At 61.2% G+C, this 22339-nt stretch overlaps 2 protein-coding genes across 7 annotated transcripts in view; one reads left to right on the top strand and one right to left on the bottom strand.

The window, feature by feature from the left end:
* Positions 1-8598: 8598 nt before the first annotated feature.
* On the bottom strand, positions 8599-18022 carry TBX2 (T-box transcription factor 2). Its single transcript, XM_046674314.1, has 7 exons — positions 17333-18022; positions 15951-16218; positions 14841-14987; positions 13548-13624; positions 13284-13447; positions 12191-12828; positions 8599-9996 (listed from the first exon to the last, which is right to left on the bottom strand). The coding sequence occupies exons 1-7, from the start codon at positions 17725-17727 to the stop codon at positions 9544-9546; spliced, it is 2142 nt and encodes a 713-aa protein (XP_046530270.1). The 5' UTR covers positions 17728-18022; the 3' UTR covers positions 8599-9543.
* A 192-nt stretch (positions 18023-18214) lies between these two features.
* LOC124246310 (basic proline-rich protein-like) overlaps positions 18215-22339 on the top strand; it is a 66050-nt gene continuing 61925 nt past the window's right edge. For 5 of the 6 annotated variants that reach the window (XR_006890462.1, XM_046674319.1, XM_046674318.1 and 2 more), the window contains exon 1: positions 18215-18649. Coding sequence is in view for 5 of the 6 variants with exons in the window: in XM_046674319.1 (XP_046530275.1) it covers positions 18217-18649 (433 nt within the window). In the remaining variant the exon portion in view is untranslated. Of the gene's footprint in view, positions 18650-18757; positions 19009-22339 lie in introns of those variants that run through there. The other variant, XM_046674316.1, reaches the window with a different exon arrangement.

Raw genomic sequence — 22339 nt, 5'->3', positions numbered from 1 at the left:
CTTGTGTTCGCTTCCCTCGTTGCCTTGTCTGGCAGCAAGACCTAGCCAGAAATTAGAGTGGAGGCACAGAGAGTGGGGCTGGATCCCCCAGGGATGGCAGCCAAGCAGCCTAGGAACCCCTGGCCTGAAACAGACCTGAGGCAGGAGGGGCGGGGGCTCCAGGCCCAACCAAGCCCAAGCCCAAGCCCCAGACTCCAGGGCTGGACAACTCCAGATCCCCACCTAGTGGTGAGAGGAAGACACTGCCCCCTGCCCAGGCGCCTCACAGGGACACTGATCCAGCCAGGTCACCAGCAGCACTCCCTCCAGCAAGAAAGGCCCCCTCCCTGGGTCTGAGTTCTTCAGAAGAGAGAGGAGGCCCCATCAGCGGGCATGCACACTAGGGTTCATTGCCTCAGGATTTCTCTGCAGCAGCCTAGTCTCCTGGTCTGTCCTCAGCTGCAGAATCCCAACCAACACACAGGCCTCTCAGGCCATCCCTTAGCCTAAGCCCCCAAATCTAGGCCAGGTTTCCCAGGCTCAGGGACTTGGCAGCCGGTCACCCCAGACAGCAGAGTTTCATTGGCCTGCGCTGGCCTTAAGGGTAGGAGGGGTCACCCAGCTCTGGTGGGCTCAACCCTGGCTGCTGCCCAGGGCAGAGGAGAATTTCCCCTGCCCCAAATGGCCCCCAGGTCCCCGTTCTCAGGCTCCCCTAAGCTCCTCCAAAGGGGCAAGGCCTCCTCAGGAGGGGCAGGAACCAGTGTCCACTGTGCCACTCTCTGTGCCAGCTGCTGTTATAAATAGCATCCCGCTGAATCCTCAAACAACTCCACAAGCTAGGTACTGTTATCTCCATTTTGAAGAAGTGATGTGGGAGGGATAAGATAATTTGCCCAAATCACACATTCGTTGAATACTATGAAATGATCTGTGCGTGCACCTCACTCAGAAGGGAGAAAGCCGAAGGGAAGCTTTCGGAGAAGGGCCCAATGGGCCTGAGTTTTGAAGGGAGACAAGAAGAGATTCCAGGCAGAGGGAAGAGCATGTGAGTGAGAGAAGGCCCGAGGCAAGGTCAGCAAGATCAACCTAGACCTGGGCAGGTGGACAGTGGGAGTGGAGCCCTGGGGGTGGGAGGGAGCAGGCAGGACTCACACAGACCCCACTGCCAGGTTAAGGAGTCTGGACTTAACCCCAAGAGCATGGGAAGCCTTTGGAGGACTTTAAACAGGGCAGCGACCTCCTCCCTCTGCGCTTCAGGAAAGTCCTCGCTGCAGGAAAGACCCGCGGCTGACATGCTGGGAGGCACCCAAGGCTTCCCAGGAAGAGAGGCTTGCCCTGGAGTTGGGGGGGGCGGGTTGGAGAGGTGGACCTTTCCAAGTAGGGGCTCTGTGGCAGCAAAGGCCCAGAGGCCGGAGGACACCAGAGCCCCTGGGGAACAGAGAATCACCCAGCATGCCAGAGAGCCGGGAGTGAGGACTGGGAGGGCCTGGTTGTCGATGGGCGGTGTCTTAGTCCAGTCAGGCTCCTATAACAAAATACCACAGACTGGGTACCTTAGAAACAACAGACATTTATTTCTCACAGTTCTGGAGGCTGCAAGTCCAAGATCAGGGCGTCAGCATGGCCAGGTGAGGGTGCTCTTCCAGGTCACAGATGTCTCCTTGTATCCTCACATGGTGGAAGGGGGAAGAGGTCTCTTTTATGATAGCACTAATCCCATTCATGAGGGCTCCATCCTAATGACCTCCTCACCCTCTAAAGGTCCCACTACCTGACACCGTCATCTTGGGAGTGAGGTTTCAACATATGAATGTGGGGGGCAGGGGGACACAGACATTCAGACCATAGCAGCCCGGCCCCTTCTCCTGCAGAGGCAAGTCCTCACACAGATATGCACCCTCCCTGGGGCTCACTCAGGAGGGAGAGGAGGCCCCGTCGGCTGGGACTGAGGTCAGGGGCTCTCTGCGGCTGACTCCAAGCGGACTTGGAGCTTCTGACCCAGGGCCTGGGCAAACACGTCCTGGAGGGACCAGGTGTGGGCCCTGCTTCTGGAGGAAGCACTTCTTTCATTCATTCATTCGTTCACTCTTTCAGCATATGCTTTTTAGACCCCTGCCATGTGTTAAGCAGTTTTAGTTCTGGGGACCCAGCAATGAGTAAAACAGACACCAGCCCCACCTTGAGGGAGCCAGTGATCTCGTAGGAGACAGAGATCTTAAACAAGTATATCCGCTCCCAGAGGAGATGTGGCAATGCAGAGGGGGTGGGGTGGGAAAGGGCTTGGCCCCAGCAAACTGGGGGCAGGGGGGAACCTCAGAGCCTTGGAGAGGCTGCGCAACTGGTTCCTCCTTGGAACACCACCCCCACCAAGCATCTTCGTGTGGGTAAGTCTCTGTGTGTTTGCATGTGTGTGTCTGTCTGAGTGTGTTTCTCTGTATGTGCACATGTCTCTGTGTGTCCCTGTGTGTGCATGTCTCTGTGTGTTTGTATGTGTGTCCATGTGTTTGTCTGTGGTTGTTAAGTGAGTGTGCCTCTGTGTGGGGGTCTATATATGTATATATTTGCGTGTCTGTGTGTGTGGGCATTAGCATGCTATGTATGGATCTCGATGTGCATGCATGCATGTGTGTCTATGGGGGGAACCTGTGTGTGGGTATCTGTGTGAGTGGTAGGGTAACCTTTGGGTGACTTGCTGAGAATTAAGGGGTTTCTCAGAGCGTGAGATATCAATACTAAAACCAGAACTGCTATGGGCACACCAGGACATTGGTGGGAGGCCGAAGCTGGAAAGATGGATAGTCCCTTTGAGAAGGGAATAAGAGCCCAAATTGAGGCAAGGTGAAGGAACCGACCAGCCAGTCTAACGCTAAATAAAATAAGAACTAGTCCCACAAGAGCCTGCCACAGGGAGCTGGGTCAAATGCCAGTGGGACTCGGAGGCCCCAGGCCTATAGAGCAGGAAGTCTCAGGGCTCCAGGAGAGAGCACAGGCTTGTTGTTAGCCACACCTTGGTGGGACCTAGGACCTGCTTCTTAGCAGCTGCATGACCTTGGGCAGGTCTAAGTCTTAGTTTTCTCCTCTGAAAAATGGGCATGGGGATAATCATACCCACAGCCCAGTACTGAGAATTAAATAAGAAAATGTATGCTAAGCACAATGTAGGTGTTCCACAGCTCCTCCCATCAGGCTGAGGAGAAGGCGCCATGCAGCCAAAGAACACGGTGTTCTCTTTGGGACGGAAATCAATAATAAGGAGAGCAAACATGAGCCATCCAGGGCTAAGCACTTGCCATGTGACATCTCAGGTAACCTGTCAACACCTTTGCGATTGTTTTATACCAGAGAAGCCCCTCCCCCCACCAGGGGTCCCTGGCAGAACTTGCTGGGCTAACATGAAAGGAGGAGGCCGTCTTTCTCCTGGTCTCCTGGACTTGGGCTCTGAGTCAGACTGCTTCCCCTTTGGACACACCTCCTGGTGGGCCACAGAAGACACTTGCCCAGCCCCTTTGTCCTTTCCCAGCCCGGAGGCTGACTCTCACCCATCATCACTTCCTCAGCTAACATTTCCAAGGACCAGGCCCCTGGGATTGTGAAAGAGCTCTTCCTTTATTTATTGGATGGCCTGGGGGCACTTCTCTGAATCTCAGTGTCATCATGAAATGGGGATTCATAATCAACACCCTGCCAGTGAGGATTCAGCGAGACCTCATATGTGAAAGTGCTTTGAATGCCACAAAGCCTTCCACACAGGTAAGGAATTAGCCCATTGCGTACCCTAGGTCTGAAGAGCACCCTTAAACACAGGTGCCTGAATGCCCTCTATCAGTAACCTCTTCTCTCTTTGGAAAGAAGTCACAGTCAGTCAACGAATTGGTGCTATGTACCAGCGTCACTCTCCACCAGTCTTTGCCTCTCCTGGGGTTTGTTCCAGGGTGGAAAGCAGGGAGGGGGGCATTAACCACATCCCACAGGGAGGGGAGGTACTGGGGCTAGTTGGTTCCCTGAGGGGATTTCTTCTACCATAAATTCTTCCTGGCCACCAACCCTGCCCCCACCCCAAGAATTTCAGCAACAGCAGCTGGGGGCTGTGGATGACCTCCCCTGTCCTCCAGGCTTAGGTTCCTAAAACATTAAATGGAAGTATAGTCCCTGCTTCTCATCTGGAGAAGTTGAGCCCGGGGGGGGGGGGGGGGGGGGGTGTCTCTGGGAACTGGCCCAAGGTTGACCCGACACTCAGAGATCAATCTGATTTTAGTCCAGACCACGTATTTTCAGGAGGAGGATTCTGGGGCCCAGAGAAAAAAAGTTACATGTCTCAAGGTCATACAGCTAGAGCCAAAGCTTGACTTTGTACCTATCTCCCTTGCTTCAGCAGTAGATGGAGGTTTAGATAACTACTAAATTACCAAAAGTTTGATCCTATTCTGTTATACATTGAAAGGGAAAGAGCTGGAAGCCTAGTGCACGAAGACGCCTGGCTAGGGTCACACAAGCTGGTGACTGTGCCAAATGGTGTTCACTGGGCTGCTTTCTAGCTGTGTGCCCTTGGTTAATAATGTGAGCGATCATCTCCAACAGTGCCAGAACCCTCTGGGAGCCTTAAGCGTCAGCTGGAATCAGGCTTCCAAATCTCGCCCCCAAATCAAACTGGCGGCCGGCCACCGGGCCCCACACGTCTCCACTCTCTCATTTAAACCTGGCCCAGAACCTTGGTGGCTTTTAACCCAAAGGAGAGATTCTCAGGCTGACCCGTGTGCCTTGCCCATTCCCCACCACCTTCCACTGGAACAACGCAGACCCAAGCCCTCCCTGGAACTTCTGGCACCCGGGGCCTAGGGAGGCAGGACCCCAGGTGACTAGCTCCGCAGGGCTCACCCTAGGGGGGCCACCCTGCCCAACCGAGCTCGATCTTGAAGACCAGAGTGGGGCAGGTGAGCTGGAGGAAGGAGCCTAAGGTGACCTCCCGTCGGTAGGAGGACTGGATCCTGCCCATTGGCCCTGGGGCCGCCTCAACCTCCTATCCTCATACCCCGGCACTATCGCCTCGGCCGCGCTGGCCAAAGCCTTCTTCTGGAGCTCGGAGGATCCAAGCCCACAGCCCCGCTTCTGAGAGGGCCATAAGGCCGGAGTCAGGCAGCCCCCTGTCGCGAGAGGGATCGCGAGGGCCCTAGTCCAGCCGGGCACACAGAAGGCAGCCGGTCGGTGTTTGAGGCCGGGGCCTGGTAGGTGGGAGAGTTGGCACGGGCAGGGCGGCCCTAAGGAGAAGGAAAGGAGGCCCCACCCCGAGCCTCGGGCCCGCCCGCCCATGTCTCTTCAACCCCGTCCAGAGCCCTACTCGGGCTCCGCGGCACACCTCCGTGCCTCGGCTGCTTGTGCCCGTCTCCGGGCCTAGATCTACGTCTGTCTGTGACTCTAGTCTCCTTGTCCATCTTGCTGGGGGGGTTATGTCTACCTCGGGCTCTAGCCCCGGGCGAGCTGTCCGGCCGAGCCCGGCCCCTGGCCTGGAGCGCCATCTCGTGGACACTTGGGGAGTTGCCGCAGTCCGCGGACCGGGTAAGCTCCAAGTTCACTCCCGCCGCCCGGAGCTGCGGGAGGTGCCTCAAGGAGGCGCCGGGAAAACAGAGGCGGCCATCGGCTCTGGGAACCCGGTGCTTCGGAAGTGGGTGCGGGGTGGGGCGAGCGGATCTGCGCCTCCAGAGAGGCCAAAAGGCGTTCCAATGGCAAATCAGAGTCCCAGGCATGTTCGAACAGAGGCATCAACGCATTCAGCGAGGAGTGACCAGGCTGCACTCCCAGGGCGCTCTCTGGGAAGTGCCCAGAGAAGACCTGGAGCTCAGGCTCCTTTCCCTTTGACTCCTTCCTCAGGTGCGCACGGGTCTCCCCTCTGCTGCCCAGTCCCTAGAGCACGGAGCCCTCGGCCCCTCGCCCGACCCTGCCTCCCGGGGCTGGTGCTCCGAAATCTGGGGTCGAGAATGGCGAAGGAGGGGACAGAGTGGGACTGGATTTTTGCTACTTCCCAAAGCGAGGGAGGAAGGCAGGCTCAGTTTAAATCTCAGTCTCGTCGAGACTCTGCCCCTTGAACCGTCCTATACGGGGATATGGGGGGTGGCGGTCGGGGCCTCGAGCTAGAGCGTTCACCTGTGAGCGTTCTGAGGCGCAGCAAGCTGAATGCGCCGCTCGGACTCGGCGGGGTGCCCTGCGTGGGCGCCCACAGTACGCCGGGGAGGCGGACCCCAGTTCTGTGCCCTGCTCGATGTTACGGCCAGGCCACTAATGCTCAAGATTTCCTCCTCAGCAGCATTTGCAGGGGGGCGGGGGAGGAAGGACTGGAGGGCTCCGACGACTCGGATTAACCGAAGAGGAAATGAGGTCCTCTAGGTCTCGCAATCCATGCTGCCTAGCCGCCAGGGGTCTCACGGAGCCCCCCACACCCACACCCCGTCTCAGGGCTCCCCTGTGAATCACATTCACAATCCTGCACCGACATGCACAATTCCCTCTCAGACCCCATAGTCTCAACGCACAGCGTCCCGCGGCGACAAGCCAGGTCACCAACAAGCCACAGCGACCCCTCAATCCCCATTCCCCCCAAACATGCCCTCCACACACGTCCGCGCGCTGGCGATTCCGCCGTCTAGGGCCCCAGATGCCAGGCCCTGAAGGGTTAAGGAGGGCTTGGGGAACCGGAGCGGCGGGACGCGGGGCGCCTGGGCTAATTGGCGACCCCGGGAACAATGAGGGCCGGGAGGCGGGTGGCTTAATTGGGCCAGGGAGCGGCCTGGCCTTTGTCTGGGACAAGGCTCTGCTGCCGGCCACGCGGTTCCCGCAGCCGAACTCAGGCTCGCAGCTGGGACCCAGCGGAGCGCTGCGAGGGAGACTGCGGGAGGGAACGTGCGCGGCGGGAGGCGGGGCAAAGGGGCGACGACTCTCCAAGATGCACTCGGGGCCCGGGGCCTCTCGAGGCCCTGGAGTATCACTCCAGCGCACCCGGGGTGCTTCAGCAGGGACGGCCTACCCGTCCTTTGCAGCCGCCCTCCGCGGCTTCCCCGCTCTGCCCACGGCCCCTCCCGCGGCTCCAGGTCGGTGCTGCCCCCTGGTGTCAGCATCCCGCTCCGCAGGCTGCCGTAAACCCGCCGCCTCTTCCCAACTCTCCTTCCTAGACGTGCTGACAGTGAGAAGCGGGAAGAAATGCCCCTGTTCTTCGAATTTTAGAGGCATTTTTAGCCCAAAGCAACCTCGAATAAGCACACTGTCCACGAGAGATTCTATTCGAACTGAGAAAGGGGCCTCTCTGCCCACCCCGTTCCTGGACTGCCGCTTCACTGTCCTGCCCTCCCAACGATCAGAGGCAGGGAAGCCGGAGCCCACCCTCCCGGGGCTGGGACAGAGTCTTTTGCGCCCTCTCACTCGTACGCTGGCCGAGCCCCTCGCCGAATTCAGCGCGGCCTGGGGCCAGCTCCCTCCCTGGAAGAGGCGAACCTGGTTCTCTGTCCTTGCAAATGAGTCAGCCCACGAATGTTTCTGGGCCTTTGGAGGTCCGGATACCGTCAATTCCACCTCCACTTTTACCCTTCCTCCATCTCACCATCACTGGTATTCCTGGTGAATTGGAGGCCAGCACCTCCCGCCCCTCAAAGTACCCAAGGTGGGCAGCATACTCGGCCAGGGCGTCATGGATCCTCAAGAAATAGAGGAGAGAACGGGGAAGGAGGTGGGGGGCTCACTGACGGACAGACCCAGGAGTAGGTTGAAGGAGAGCCCGCTCATCTCCCACCCTTTCCCACTGCTAGGATTTGGGGCTGGAGACACCTGTTGTCTGGATGCAGAGGAGAGAGATGCCGCCCTTGAGAGCTCACCGGATGGGGGCAGGAGGCAGCCGTCCTTACAGGAGTGGGTCTCGGGGAAAGACAAGCCTGATGGAGACTTGACAGTGGGACTCCCAGAGAGACCCTCCAACCGAGCCCATTATTATACAGGGGGAAAGTGAGGCAGGAAAGGAAACAGCCTATTGACCCACACGCCCCAAAGCCCCAAGAGAGATTTAGATGAGTTACACGGGAGAATTTTCAGGTTAGACTTTGCCACTCTAGTCAACAGCCCTGACACAGAATGTTTGTTTTTGAGGTTCAGGAGGCAGAGTGGTGAAAAAGGATTCTAGGATTCGTAGTATTTGGGGGACCACGACCAAAGCCCTCCTCGGAAGGGAGAGAGGGAGCAGGGAGCATCTTACCAGCCCCACCTACCCAGAGGCACTAAACGTGGTTCGTTTCCACCATGGTGCCCCAGACAGGGAGCCTGGAGTCCAGGCGCGGAGTGGCTGGAGCTTCCGACTGAGGCTAGTGGCCAGCAGAGGGAGCCCGGCCGCCAGCCTGGGACGCGACCCGCGCTGGGAGCGCGGGGTACTCGAGGTGGCTCGGCCCCTCCTGGCCCAGCCCGCGGTCCGCGCCGGCGCCGCCCGGCCTCGCAGCTCCGCCCGTGGCCCCAGCGGTGCTGCGACCCCTGGGGTGCAGCTGCCGCCGCGCGGGGGACGCCCGATCTTTTGTCCCCGCCTCCAGTCCTCCTTCCGCGCTTGCTGCGCCCCAGCCCCGCGCAGCCCACAGAGCGCACAGCGCGGTTCACTTCGCATTGTAGCGTTTTATTGTTTTCTCGCGTTTTTGTCGTTTCGTCTCGCTCCGAAGCGAAAAGTGAAAACCTGAGGTGGAGCCCGCGAGCCGGGCGAGCAAAGCCCGGGCGGAGGGGCCGAGGGGCTGGCAGGGTGGTAGCTCCTCTGGGGGTCGGGGCCTTCTCCCGCAGTCAAGGACGCCCCCGCCTCCCAGCCCTGTACAATATAGATGCTCATGTAAAATGAAAAAAAAAAATTAAATGCTATGAGTTAATCTCTAAATATTATGTACACAGCAATGTACACCTTTGAATAAATTAATACCAATTTGCATATTCTGTGAACCTTAAAGCTTATTTACACAAATTACCATTTATTTCATAAATATCTTTTTTTCCCTGGGGACTCAAGACAAAAGTGCCACTCCCTCCGCTGACCCAGGGGTGGGAGAGGCGCCTGTCTCCTGTGGGAAGACTAAAAGAACAGGTCCCTCCCTGCTCAAGGCTGCACTGACCAGTCTTCACTGACCCCAGCATCCCTCACCCCAGATCCTCAAGCGGTCCATGCCCGAGGCTAGCGGCTCTGGGGCTCCCTCCGAAGCTCTCACCACTGACCCCTACACCTTTGGGTTCCCGAAGAGACCGCTGGGCCCGGGATGAGGCCTCCCCACAGCGGCGGAGCACCTGGAGAGGCCCCCGGCCCATGCCACCTTGACACTGGAGCAGATCTGGACCGAGTCCAGTGGCTCCAAGGCGACTGTGTTCCCCGCAGCCGGATTCCTTGTGAGGCCCAGGGAAGTGTCCCAGGCCCCGGCTGGCTGGTTGGGGCTCTATTCCGGCTGCTCCAGCCCGCTTTTGCTCCTTTATTTAAATAAATACCCATTCTGTGCTGTACACGTCCCAAGCAGCAGGGGCAGACAGCCCGGGAGGCCTGCGTGGCAGCAGAGGAGCTGGGCAGCTCCCTCATTTGGGCGACTCCCTGCCGGGGGAGAGGGCTCGCTGGCTCTCCAGCCCACTCACCAGTCTCTGGATGCTCTGCAGTTCACTGGCCGCCTCTTTGGCTGAGCCGCTGGGGGACAGGGCGCCGCGGGACGGTGCCCCCACTTTGCGGAGAGCCAGCTCGGGCAGCGGGCTAGGCTCCCGGCTGTTGCCTCCCACAGCCTTGGAGCCCTCCGCCGCCAGCCCAGTGGTGAGGAGGCTAGTGCTAGGCGGGATGGTGACCGGGATTTGGTAGGGGCTGAAGCGCAGGCGGGGCCGGGCACTGCCCAGAAAGGGGCTCCGGGATAGGGAGCCAGCGGCGGCAGCGGCGGCAGCCGCAGCACTGGTAGCTGGCAAAGCGGAGGCCGCTGCCGCAGCAGCTGCCATGTAGGTGTAGGGGTAGGGGAAGAGGCCTCCGAAAGTGGGCATTGGGATTCCCTGGAAGAAACAGAACGAAACAAGGATTAGGCATCCTGTCTAAGGCGTTCCTGAGGGGAGGCTGGGTGCTGGGGGTGGTGCTACAGCTGGGAATCCTTGCCCTACTGTTTTAGGAATATAAGACCAGAGCTGATGTAACCATAACCCGCAGCAGCAGAGGTAGGCATGAGCCAGTCTATGGCCAGACCCAGTTAGAAGGTTATGATACACAGGCCTGGTGCCATCCAGCTCTGTGCCAGGTCTTACAGTAGGAGTAAGGGAAGGACATTCCAGGTGGCTGAACTAGCATGGGCAAAGACCTAGAGGGAGGAAAGCGGGCAGGCATGGGGCCAGGTGGCGAGCAGGCAGGGTTGGCTGTCTTGGGAGGTTCTGGTTACTTAAAAGAGTGTCTCTCCCCTGCCCTTCTATGTGCAGGTGCTCGGAGGGGCTGAGGAAGCACAGGCTGGGGGAGGAGCTTTAAAAATTCTCCCTCTACCTGTCCACCTGCTCAGAGGTCTCCTGCCTGGGCCAGGAGAAGGGCACAGATGCCAATCAGTTTATAAACTGGTCTGACTATTCTACAAAGAACTCCTGGCGGCACCTCAGTGGCAGCTGAGGAAGGAATGCAAAATCTCTGCCTGTGGAGAGCACAGTAGCCAGGAAACCCTGGATAAACACCGCCTGAGTCCATGAAGCCCGACTTTTGGATTATCTGACCTTTGAGATAATGGCTCACTCCCCAGAGTATGTGGGTATGGGGAGGAGGGCAGGGAACTGACAGTGCTGGGCTTCCAGGCCTCAGGCCTGGCTCAGGCAGGGAGAAGGAAAGAAGTAGCTTAGTCAGGAATGAGAAAATATCCTTCCTGAGAAGGTCAAGCCCTACTGGGCATTCAGACCTGGCATCTCACGTCAGGAGGAAGGAGGGAGGCTTCAGATCTCCCAGAATTTGGCTCTACCTGATGGCCAGGGCAGGCTACGATGGCTTGAGAACTTAACCACCAGTAGTATACCAAGTGATGCCTCCTGAGTACTGGGTACTCTCACCCTGGCCTTGCACCTGTTGACCAGGCTGTGTCTAGAAGCCCTGACTTCCCCATGGCCTCAGTGATGCCCCTGCTTATTATCAGAATTTGTTGGGGAGGAGGCATTCACATACACACAGAACCAAGGGGGCAGATTAAGCTTCTAGGCCCTGAACTCTATTTTCCAGAGGCTTCCTTGCCAGCTCAGAGCCCCAGACATGTGATGTTAGTGCCTTGAACACTCACTCCACACACCCCCCACACTGAGCTCTGTTTAAAACTCATTTCAGAACCTCCTCCCCCACTTTGAAAATATTTGCTTCTAAACGAAAGGAACCTTCTCAGACCTGAACTCCGGTTTTCCTTCCCTTAAGATAAGATCTCAAGGGTTCAATTTGCCAGAAACCTCAGAGGGAAGAAAACGAATGAAGAGAATCCAAATTTTTCCACAGGGAATATTCCACCCAAGCAACCAAAGAGGCCGCTCTGCCCATCGGATCTCCTTAGTTTGCTGCTGGCCGCAGTTTCATAAACTCTCCCCTGAGAGCTCAGAATTTCAGCCTGGGCCTGGGGGACTGAGCCCCTCTTCCCTGAGATGTTTGGCTGGGGAAGTTGGGAGACCTAAGGTGGGGGAAGGAACAGTCTGTCCTTTGGCAGGCCAGAGGACTTCCTGGGGGGCCTAAAAGGGGCCAGAGGCATCTGGGAGGTGGGTCATTTTGGTGGTCAATTGTCTAGAAAATATTGCAAATCTTCCTGCTCCCTTTGTCCAGCCACCTTAGCCTTTCAGGGACTGACAGTGAGCCAAGGGTCTTTGTTCCCAGGAAAAATGTCCTAAGGCCAGGAAAGCAGACTTCACAAAAGCCAGGAGCAGCCCCAGTGTGTCAGAACGGAAGAGTCTGATGGGTGCCTCACTCTGTGCTGGGATTACAGGGAAGGAAACAGGCCCCAAAAGGCTCAGGGACTTGCCCAAGGTCACACAGGAGTCAGAAGCAGCACTCTGGCCAGACCTGGCCTTTACAGGCTTAGTCTCCCCGAACCTAGGTGTCATGGAGTGTCCATCCGGTCTCCCCAGGACGGAGTCCTCCAGGCTAGAAGCTCTGAGTACCTATGGCACCCTCAAGTGCATGCCCGCCTCAGCCGCCCACCTCACTCCTCCTCCCTCCATCGTGCTGCCCCCAGATCACAGGCCTTACCTGAGATGCCAGCATGTGCTGGGAGAGGTGGAACGGGAAGGGCGCGGCGGTGCTTGCCGCGCTGGCCGCGGGGCCCAGCCCGCCTGCGTCCAGCCCGGTGGGGGTCCCGGGCCCACCGCCTCCGCCATTGCCGCCGCCGCCCGCCACCGAGGCCAGCAGGTGACCCATGCCCATGGCGGAGAAGGCTCCGGGGCCCATGGCGAACTGTCCCGGGTGCAGAAAGAGCGGCTGGCCGGCCCCCAGCGGCCCAAAGAACTGCTGCCCGTGCAGGTGGCCAGAGAAAGCCAGGCCTGGCAGGTGTCCGGCGCTCAGGGGGGACGCACTGTCTGTCTGCACCACCAGCGGCGCCAGGCCGGGCTCCTTGCCCTCGCTCGCCTCCTTGCGCCCCTCGTCCTTCCGCCGGCCTTCGCCGCGCTCCTTCTCTAGGCTCCGCAGGCCGAACGGGCCATCCCCGCCGCTGTCGGCCGGCTCCTTGCCCCTCTCCGGGCTGCGCCGCTCCCGCGCGCGCTCAACTTCGGGGAGGCGCGGGGAGCCGCCGCCGTCCAGGGCCGGGCTGCGGCCTAGCGCCGGCCCCGCGCGCTCCTCGCCCAGCCTCTCGGGCTCCGGGTCGCTGTCGGCGGCGCACGACTTCTCCTCGGCTGCGGGGAGAGAGGACGCGCGGAGTCGCAGGAGCCCGGGAAGGGCCAGACGCGAAGCCTCTCCCGGGGTCTGGGCTACGTGAGGGAGACTTGGGAAGGCCCGCTCGCAGGGAGGCCAAGCCGGAGGAGCTTCTAGGGCCTCGTCGGGCTAGGGGCAGCTGCGGGTCACCTAATCCAAGACCCCTTTTTTACTGTGGGAGAAACTGAGCCCTGTAAAGAAACTACTGCCACAGAGTCACACAGAGCCAGGGACCTCGTTCGGAGTCCAGCCAGATCTTCTGGGAACCAAGGACCGTCCCCACAGGGGGTCCTGGGTTGGAAGGCCCATCGCAGACACACTGCTGTCGCTTCCCCCAGGCCTTCCGATTAGTTGGACGCTGAGCAAAGGGCCAACCAGGCGCCCTGAGGCGACCCTCCCCTCCCCCTTCCCCTTGATCAGAACGCCCGAACCTCACCTCTGGTCCGGTGCACGCGCAGTGGACTAGGCGCTGCCCCTGGGGAGGGTGGCGGTTCCCGCGCTGGGGGAGGGTCGCAAGATGAGGCATCCGACTCGGCACCGTCGCGCTCGGGCTTGCAGTGCTCCTCGTACAAGCGCAGAGACGGCAGCGTCAGCTGCTTCCTGGGGACGATCCGAGGGAGCAGGTCAGAGGGGACCGTGCACATCCCCACGCCCTGTTTCCCGCGGCACCCGCCTCAGGGCGGTCCCGCGCACCCCTCACCTTTTCTCTCGCCGGCCGTTCCCGGTGTCCCGGAAGCCCTTGGCAAAAGGGTTGTTGTCAATCTTCAGTTGCGTGATCTGCGGGGACCGAGGGGGCGGCGCCAGGTCAGGATACGGCTCTTACAGCCTGGCCTGGGGCACCCCGATGTTGGCGGCTACCGGCCCAGAGGAGAGTCCGGGCTGTGTCCACTTGGTACCCGCCGCCTGGGATGGGACGCTCGGAGCCGGAAGGATGAGGTGAGGCCGGCAGGCGGGCCTCTCGGAAAGCGACAGGGTCTCTCCTCCTCTAAAAACTTTATTCGAGGCATAATCCCTCAACTTGCACACACAGGCCCAAAACTGTGCGCACAGAATCGAAATCTGCCCAAGCACGAACACAGGTCCATGCGGTCACTCAGGTTAAACAAACCCGGCACCTGAGCAGGCGCGCAGAGAGACAGCACAGCGCACGCACGTCCCCAGACACACGCAAAGACAAATCACACTCACGGGCCCGCGCACACGCGAGTACACACAGATAAAACAAGTGCTCACGGAAACCAAACGAATTCACACGCCTCCACACGTATGCCAGGCGCCCCAAATGGTTCACACGTACCCGCGCAGACACATCGGTTCACAAAGACAGAAAGAACCCCCACCAGCACACTCGGACACTCTCCTTCACCAGAGAGTGGTACACATAGGTACCGGCCTAGTGGGGTGGTGCTCTGTCCCTCCAGAGAGGGTGTAGAAAGGCAGCAAGCAGAAAAAGCCCTTCCGCTTGAAAGAGAAGTCTCTAAGCACCTCCAAGGGGTCCCGGGCCTGGACAGACCCAGAGGGGGGTGCTTTGGGGGGCTGTGTCACCTGTCCCGCCCCCTGGCTCCCCCGGAAGAGTGAAAACTGGGCCCCGGGTTCCTAGCGTCGGGAGAGCCTGCGCAGAATGCCTCGGGAGCCCTCTCTTCATTTAAATTCCCATCCCTGAGCCAAGAAATAAACGAATAAAATGTAAAAATGTCAGCGCGGACCCGGAGTCTCTGCTAATTGCTAAGTAAACATCCCTAGCCCAACGAGCGCCCAGCTGTCCGCGCGCCCGCCCGGGGGAGCCTGTGCGTACGTGTCGCGGGCTTGGGAGGGAGCCTGGGGGATTTCGGTGGGTGCTGTGGTTACAGATGCAAGACTCGGTGCTGGAGAGTGGACTGTGAGGGCGCGGGGCGGGGGCGGGGGCTGCGGGAAGGCGTGAGTGCGGGGTTGGAGCCTGCACTTGCGGGAGGGCATCGGTGCAGAGGCTGGGCCCACCGCCCGCCCCGCGCACCTTGTCGTTCTGGTAGGCAGTGACCGCGATGAAGTCGGTCTCGGGGAACACGTAGGTGCGGAAGGTGCTGTAGGGCAGCTTCAGGATGTCGTTGGCTCGCACGATGTGGAAACGCGGTTGGTACTTGTGCATGGAGTTCAGGATGGTCTGCGGGGAGGGCGGGGGTCAGCTGGCAGCCCCCAGGCTTTGGCCGGAGCATTTCTACTCTCTGGGGACCCGGCCTCTTTCCATCTCTCTCGTGGTTTTGCCTTCTCCACCCCCAACCCTCCGCTCTTTTCTCCTATCTTCTCTTCTCTTTTACTCGCATGTATTTCTCTTTCTCCTATATTTTCCTCTCAGTTTTCTTTATCACAGTTTCTCTCTCCATTAAAAAAAAATTACCCCAGTTGAAAACACAAATAAAACAAAATAAAAACCCCTGCGACTCCACTCAATCTCTCTTCCTGGGGTCACTGCTAAGCCCCTAGTAACCTCATGGAGAGATGATTGGAACCTAAGGAATGCTCACTGACTACTCTGCCTCCGAATAGGCAGTCCTTTTTGCCCCATCAACTCCCCCCTCCGATTCTCTGGGGCCCCGGCTCAGGCAGAAAGAGAGAGCGCTCCCAAACTCCCTCCTCCTGGCAGGGCGTCTGCCTGCTGGAGGAGGGAAGGGAGCCTGAGAGAGGGTGTGGAGGGGGCTGGTTTAACTTTCAAGTCTCCTAGTTTGGGGAGAGGGATGGGGACACCGGTCTTGGGGAAGGGTGAGGACAAGCTGAAGTCGTGGGCAGGTCTTCCAAGCTCAGCGCCTAAAGCCCAGGGGCTGCAGATGGAGTCCCGGCAACACCTGCCTCCGGCTGGACTCTAGGAAGGGGTTTCGAAGGCCTTCCAAGCCGAGGATATGAACAGCCTGGAGCTCACCAGCCCACCCCGCATTCCCCCGGCTGGCAGAGCAGAGCCCTTTGGGCTCAAACCCAGCCGGCAGAGGCCACAGGGCAGTAACCCGGCCAGGGGCACTCTGGGGGTTCAGCCAGCTATCCTGTCGCCTTGGCTGCCCCCCCCACACCCCCCTCCCCGCAGTCCCAGGTGCGCAGTCTCCCACCCCCATCCCCACACCTGCCCTGCACTCACGAAGCCGTGCTTGTCGGAAATGTTGTTGGTCAGCTTCAGCTTGTGGAAGGCCACAGGCTTGGCCATCCACTGCTCTCCTGTGGCCGGGCTGTCTGGGTGGATGTACATGCGTTTGGGCATCTCTGGATCGGCCTTGCCTGCCACCATCCAGCGAGAGTTGTGGAATTTATACCGGCAATCATCAGCGGCCACAATGTCCATCAGCAGAATGTATTTGGCCTTCTTGTCCAGGCCGCTGACTCGAACCTTGAAGGGAGGAAACATCCGCCTGCGAGGAAGGGAAAGGGGGAGACGCCATGGGACCCGGCTCTGTATCGGAGGGCAGTCTGCACGGACACCACCACTGCCTGGAGCTTCCCCGTCTGTGTTTCCCTGTTGTCGCTGTTCTGCCCCCTTATTACTGCCTGGGAGACCCCACCTGTGGTTGTTACTCCTGGGAGATACCGTTTCTGCCTGTCAGACCCTCTCTTATTATAAGGCTTCCTAGTGGTCCCATGCTCAGATCTGGTGACCCTCTTTCTCCCTCATCTGAGATGAAAGCCTATGTCCAGGAAAGAAATCCAGGCCCTCTAGAAATATACCCGCTTCTCTTGAATCTCCCCGAAAATAGTTTCGGGAGTATACCCACTTAAGACTGAAGCTCCCAGAAATAAATTCGGAGGATGTTTGTTTGGGGAACTGGGTTACAGCGCCGAACAGAACCCTGACCCTGAAGTTCGGGGGAAGAGGGTGAGCCTGAGGCCTGGATTCTCGGTGGCTGAGTGGAAGGATGGAGGGTTTGGGGACTGTAGTTTCCTTCTGGCTTTAAGGCCTGGGGCGGAGTGTGCGTCCGGAGCTCCTTGCTCCTCAGCCAGGACCAGGATCCCGGCCCGGTCAGGCTGCGCCTAGGCCGGCTCGGGGCTCGCTGCCGGGAACAGAGCGGCCAGCGGGAACCCAGCAGGCCAGCCTGGGCCTAGCGGGGTGCGAGTCCCATTCTGGGCTGCAGGGTCGGAGGAGAGTCCAGGAGACGCTGCATGTCCCTGGGGCTCCGAGTCAGACCAAGAGGCAGCAGAGCGAGGCCGCGGGGCTTTGGAGTTGCAGCCGAGACCTCCGAGACCCGCCAGGGCCGAGCCGCGGGGCCTCTTCGCTTTGGGACGTAGAACGGTTGGGACTATTCTTTAAGAGCATGTTTTCTTTTTAGTTCATTCGGGCGATTTTGATATTTTAGTTTTTAAAAAATCGCTCGGTGCCAAATGAGAAAATCAACTTGGTTGTCTGTGGGAGCTAAACGTGGCGCGGGGGCTGGAGCCGGGAGCCGCGAGCGGCGGGCTCGGCGCTGGTCAGTGCTGTCGGGTCCCCGAGCCCGCCCGCCCGCGCGCCCGCCGGCCAGCCGACCGCCCTACCTCCCGGACTTGGTGATGACCATCTCGGTGCCCAGCTTGTGGAACTGGTCCCACAGCTCCTTGGCCTCCAGCGTCACCTTGGGGTCGTCCTCCACCTCGTCCTCGGGCTCCAGGCTCTTAAGTGAGCGCAGATGCGCGGCGGGCGGGTGCGGGCCGAGTGCCGAGACGTGCAGCCCCGCCTCGGCCGCCGCCGCCGCCGCGGCTGCCGCGGCCGCCGCCCCCGCCAGGCCTGGGTCGGGCAGCGGCTTGGCCAGCGCGCCCGGCGGCAGTGCGAGCGCCGGGAAGAAGGAGGGCTGCGCCGCCGCCAGGAAGGCAGACATGGGGAAGTCGGCCGGCCGTGGCGCGTGGAACGGGTGGTAAGCCATGGCGCTGGCCGCCAGCGCCGGCTCTCTCATTGGGACATCCGGCCCAGGCGCCCGGGGGCCGGGGCCGGGGGCGCGCGGCTCGGACCCCCGGCCCGGGCGGCGGCGCGAGCGGAGGAAGGGCGACCCGGGTGGCAAGCGCGGCGGCGGTTCCTCCCTGCTCCCCGTCCGGCGCACGGCTCTGGGCACGCGGCTCTGGGCGCGGGGGCGGCGGGGGCTCTGCGCTGGGCTGGGCTGGGCTGGCCCGCTCCGGCGCCGGGGACCACGCGCGACTGGTTAGATCTTGTCGTGATCTCTGGAAAACTGTGACTATCTCACATGTCCTGCCCTGCTCGGATCCCCTGCGCTAACGAGCCAGGCCCCCCTTGATTGCTGATTTTACGCTTTTTGGACCAATTGTGGGTCTCCGGGGGCGGGGTTTTGACAGCTCAGGCCAAGCTCCGGCCGGGAGGGGGGGCCGGGGAGAAGGTGTCGGAAGCCTCAGCAGTAAGAAAACATGTCAACAGAATAAAATATTAACCAATGACGGGCCAGCGGGCCCCGAGACCCCTCCCCCTGCCCCGGCCCCCACCTCGCCGCCCGCGCCCGCGGCTGCCTGCGCCCGGACGCGAAAGCGCGGCGGGCCGACCCGACCCACCGAAAGGGCCTGAGGCGGGGGCGCCCGGGTTCCAGGGCCCTGGGGAAGGACCCCCAGCCGCACGCTGGCCCCAAGTGCAAAGCATTGACACGGCCCCGAGAGGAGAGGGGGCGCCCTCCTTCTCCCGCGCCTGGCCGCCCGGCCGCTCTGGCCCGCGCCCCAGCTTGGCCTCCGACCCCGCTCCCGGCCGCGGCGCCGCCCGGGGCCCCTGCTCTCCGGAGGGAGGCTTCGGGCGCTGGAAAGAGAGGCCGGTGGGCGGGCGAGTCGGGAGGCGCGGGCGGCCGAGGTCCCGGAGCGGAAACCAGGTGGCGGGAGCCGGTGAGTGGAGTCGTGACAGAGCCCTGTGGGGCCGGCGTGGGCGGGAGCGGGACGCGGCCTTGCACTCGGGAAACGCGGGGACCCCCTAGCCCGCGCCTCCCCTCACAGGAAGACTCAGGAGGAACCTGGAGTTCCGGGCAAGCTCTGGACTCAGCCCAGTGTCTGTCTGCGGCCCCGACCCAGTCCCGAGCCCTCCGACGGTCTGGAGAGCGGGTCCTTGGACTGGGGAGGTGAGCGCCCCTTCCGCCGGGCGCAGGGTGGCACGGCGCGGGCTGATGCCGGCCCTCGCATTCTTGACCCGCAACCCAACGAATTTTCGCCGCATCCGGTACCGGAGACACAAGTCTCCCTCATCCTAAACACCGGCATCCTCTCTCCACTCTCCGCCACTTTCTTAGAGTTTCTTTCCGGCTCTCGGCAGCGCACGTCCACCAGGGTCAGTAGTGGGGAGGGACGAGTGTGGGGGTCGGAGTGTCTGTGCGCACCTGTAGTTGAACCCCTCCCCGCTCTCCACAATCAATCTTCGTTCTCGGGCAGCCCCAATATTCATCCCCCGCCCCCGCGGTGTGTATGTGTGTGCGTATTTGTGTGCTTCGCGCGCCCAGTGTGGTGGTGCCCTCTGTGCGCAGCGGGAGCTGCGACTTAAGGCGTGCACCCAGAAAGAGAAGCAGCCACACACCTGCCTTGAATCCGGCTCGGGCGCTGACACTCGGACTGATTTCTGGCGGTCGCGTTCCGAAGGACAAGACGGACCACGCACTAGACATGGGTGACTCTCCTGCCCGCACAACCAATACAAGTGCGGGTGAGTTCGGCCGGTGCGGGCCCTGTGCCCGCGTGGTGGGCGCTTGCAGTCCACATCCGACAGTGACCCAGGCAACCCTGCCCATCCGCTGCGCGCACCCAGGCCCAGGGCACCTTGTCGCACACTTGGACCTGGCATGTGAAGCCTGATGGCCCCGGGTAGTGCGAGTTCGGGACCAGCCCGAGCGGTTTGGCCTCGGGGACATTTTTTCTACTTTTCCGAGGGGCCCAGGCGCTCTCGCATCTCCCCTTCCCAGCGCGCAAATGGGCGCCGCCCCCGCAGGGTTTTTCTTCCCGACCTCGCTCTCGGCTGGGTGGCTCCTCTCTTAGTGCCTCCTCTCTGTCCAGAACGAATCTTCGACTCCGCGCTGCGCAGTGTACGCAGCCGGGGCAGGATCCGTTGCAGCTTTGCACAGGCAAAGTCCTGCCGGCTCCATCTTAGGCGGAATGTGGCCCCTTCAGGGAAGGACGTGTGTGGACAGGTTTGCTCAGTCTGTGAGGTGACCAGATAATAGCCAGAGCAGTGTTCCTTAGCCGGGAATCCGGGTATGGACCTGGGAATCCGTGAATACATTTGCAAAGTCGTGTGTACACATACTTTCGTACTAGCAAAAGTGTGTACACATAAATGTGTACCATTTGGACATTTTCCTGGGAAACGTCCGTAGCTGGTCAGGGGTCCAAGGCCCGGAGAGTTTGAAGCACACTGGCCTGGGTTGTTTGCCCAAGAACCCCCGTGGCAACGGTGCAGCGGCTGCATCTGGGAATCACTATGCCACCTGGCCACAGCCACTGGGCTACGGACCTGCCCTCCGGTGGCCACAGGCTCTTTCCGGGCCGGGCCCTCACCGTCTGCCCTGCCCCGCTATTCCGCAACCAACCCAAGGTCCTGCTACAGCCGCCCTCAGTATTTTGAATCTATCCCCCAGCCAAACTCTCCAGCGAGGAAAATCCTTGGTTCACGGAAAACCCGCGCATGAGAGGCCCAGGCTGCCCCGGAGCGGCGCCGTCCGGCGCCCAGCTCCTGCTCAGCCCCTCCCCCCACCTGGGTCTACCCCTCTTCCCCTTCCCGGGAACAGGCGCCCCTGGGGGGGTCCCTGGGGCAGAGAGTGCGTGTCTCTTTAAGAGGCCCCGGGGGGCGCCTCGCGAGCCGCCCAGGGCTGGAGGGGGAGAGCACGGGCGGGGGCGGCTGGCGCCAGGCGGCCGAGGCTCCACAACAAAGCTCCGGCCCCTGTCACTTCGCATCGGCCGGGCCCCGCAGACGGGCGGGGGACGCGCGCTCAGCCGCCCCTCCCTCTCCCTGGCGGTCCTGGGCCCGGGCGTCTGGCGGGCGCTGGCCTCCCGGCCTCCGGCCCTTTGCGCGCGCTCAGTGCGCTCCGCGCTTCCCGCAACAAGGAAATCGGGCGGAGGTGCCTGGGCCGGGTGGGGCCGCGGTCCTGAGTCTGGGGGGCTGCTGGTCCGTCCCTGGCCCCGTAACCTTTCGCGGGGTCAAGAGCCACTGCTAGGGCCTTCCCCGGGTTGGTCCCCGCAGGTGTCTGTGGTCGGTGTGACTGGGTGTGGATCTGCGTGCGCCCGCGAGGATGGCTTGAGGATGTTTCGTCGTGAGGAAGAGGGGACGTCCGTCTGGGAAACCGGGCGCTGTCGTGAGACTGGTACTAAGTGCACGGTCGTATTTGAGCGTGCCGGGCTAAGCTCGGGTGACGTGTGTGGCCCAACACGTGTGACCAGCAGTGGAGGTGCCACTGGGTGCGTCCCTCCCCGTCTTGGCGTGTTGTGTGTGTATGCAGGAGCAGGAGGAGGGGGCAGACAGACAGAGTTGCTTCCCATCTCCGGCTTCCCTGCCGGACCCGCGCCTCCCGGAGCCTTGGCGCCAGCCAGCCCCGTTTAGCTGCCGGGCCGGCTCCCCCGCGGTCCCGGGTCTGGCTGGGGTGGGGGCCGCAGCCTCGATGACCCCGGCCCGCAGCGGCCCGGCCTGTCCCGTCCACTTAGACAAATTGCGGCTGACAGGCACGCAGTCTCTCTGGAGTCGCCGCCCGCCCGTCGCCTCCCTCCCGACCCAATTACCCCGCGCAGGGTCGGGCCAAGTGGCTAGGATGGGGGGGGGGCGGCGCGGCGCGCGCGGGGAGAGCGGGAGGCACGACCTCTTCCCGGCCGGCCGCGTTGTGGCCCCAGTCTTGCGCCAGGACGGGCGGTGGGGCCACTTCTTCCGCTTAGGTCCCGGGAAGTGTCTGGGCAGCCAAGGCTTTTGTGGGCCATTCCCCAGTCTTCTAGGCTGATGCGAAGGCGATGGCCAGCCTGGCTGCTCTGGCCCTCGGGGGGCGTCGCTCTGCACCTGAGGGCGAGGTCACTCGGCCGGCCGGCAACCAAGAACGCGTCCCTGCCGGACTTTGGACGACTTCCCCAGAGTTTTGGGGATCCCATAACCCTGGGAGCTCCAGAATATTCGTTGCTCTGGGGTCGAGGTCCGCGGGTCGCGGCTGGTACTTGAGACGCCGGGTTTCAGCGAAAGTGGGGTGCACATCTGTGAACCTGCATGTGCATGGACGTGCATGGACGTGCACGGGGGTGAGGTCATGCATGTAGGTGTCTAGGATCGCGGCAGCGTGAACAGGCCACGCTGCTGTGTGGCTTGAGAGTAGGGGCAAAGCACAGCAAGGACCCCTAGGGCCAGCCCACCTGCGCGAGAGGGGCGGGGCTGGCCTCACCAGACTCTTGATTCGCTTTCAGAAACGCTTTCACAGGGAGCCTGGCCGGGATTCCCCGGAGCAGCTTGGGGGCAGCGCGCCACAATCCTGGTTCCCGCTGCTCCGTACCGCCCTCCCTTTCTCCGCGGAAGTGCTACCTGGCCTGTCCAGTCAGTCTCCTGGCCTCGAACCAACCTTTTGC

Source organism: Equus quagga, chromosome 11, assembly GCF_021613505.1.
Source record: "Equus quagga isolate Etosha38 chromosome 11, UCLA_HA_Equagga_1.0, whole genome shotgun sequence".
Classification (NCBI taxonomy): Eukaryota; Metazoa; Chordata; class Mammalia; order Perissodactyla; family Equidae; genus Equus; species Equus quagga.
This window is presented reverse-complemented; position numbering and strand designations above follow the sequence as displayed.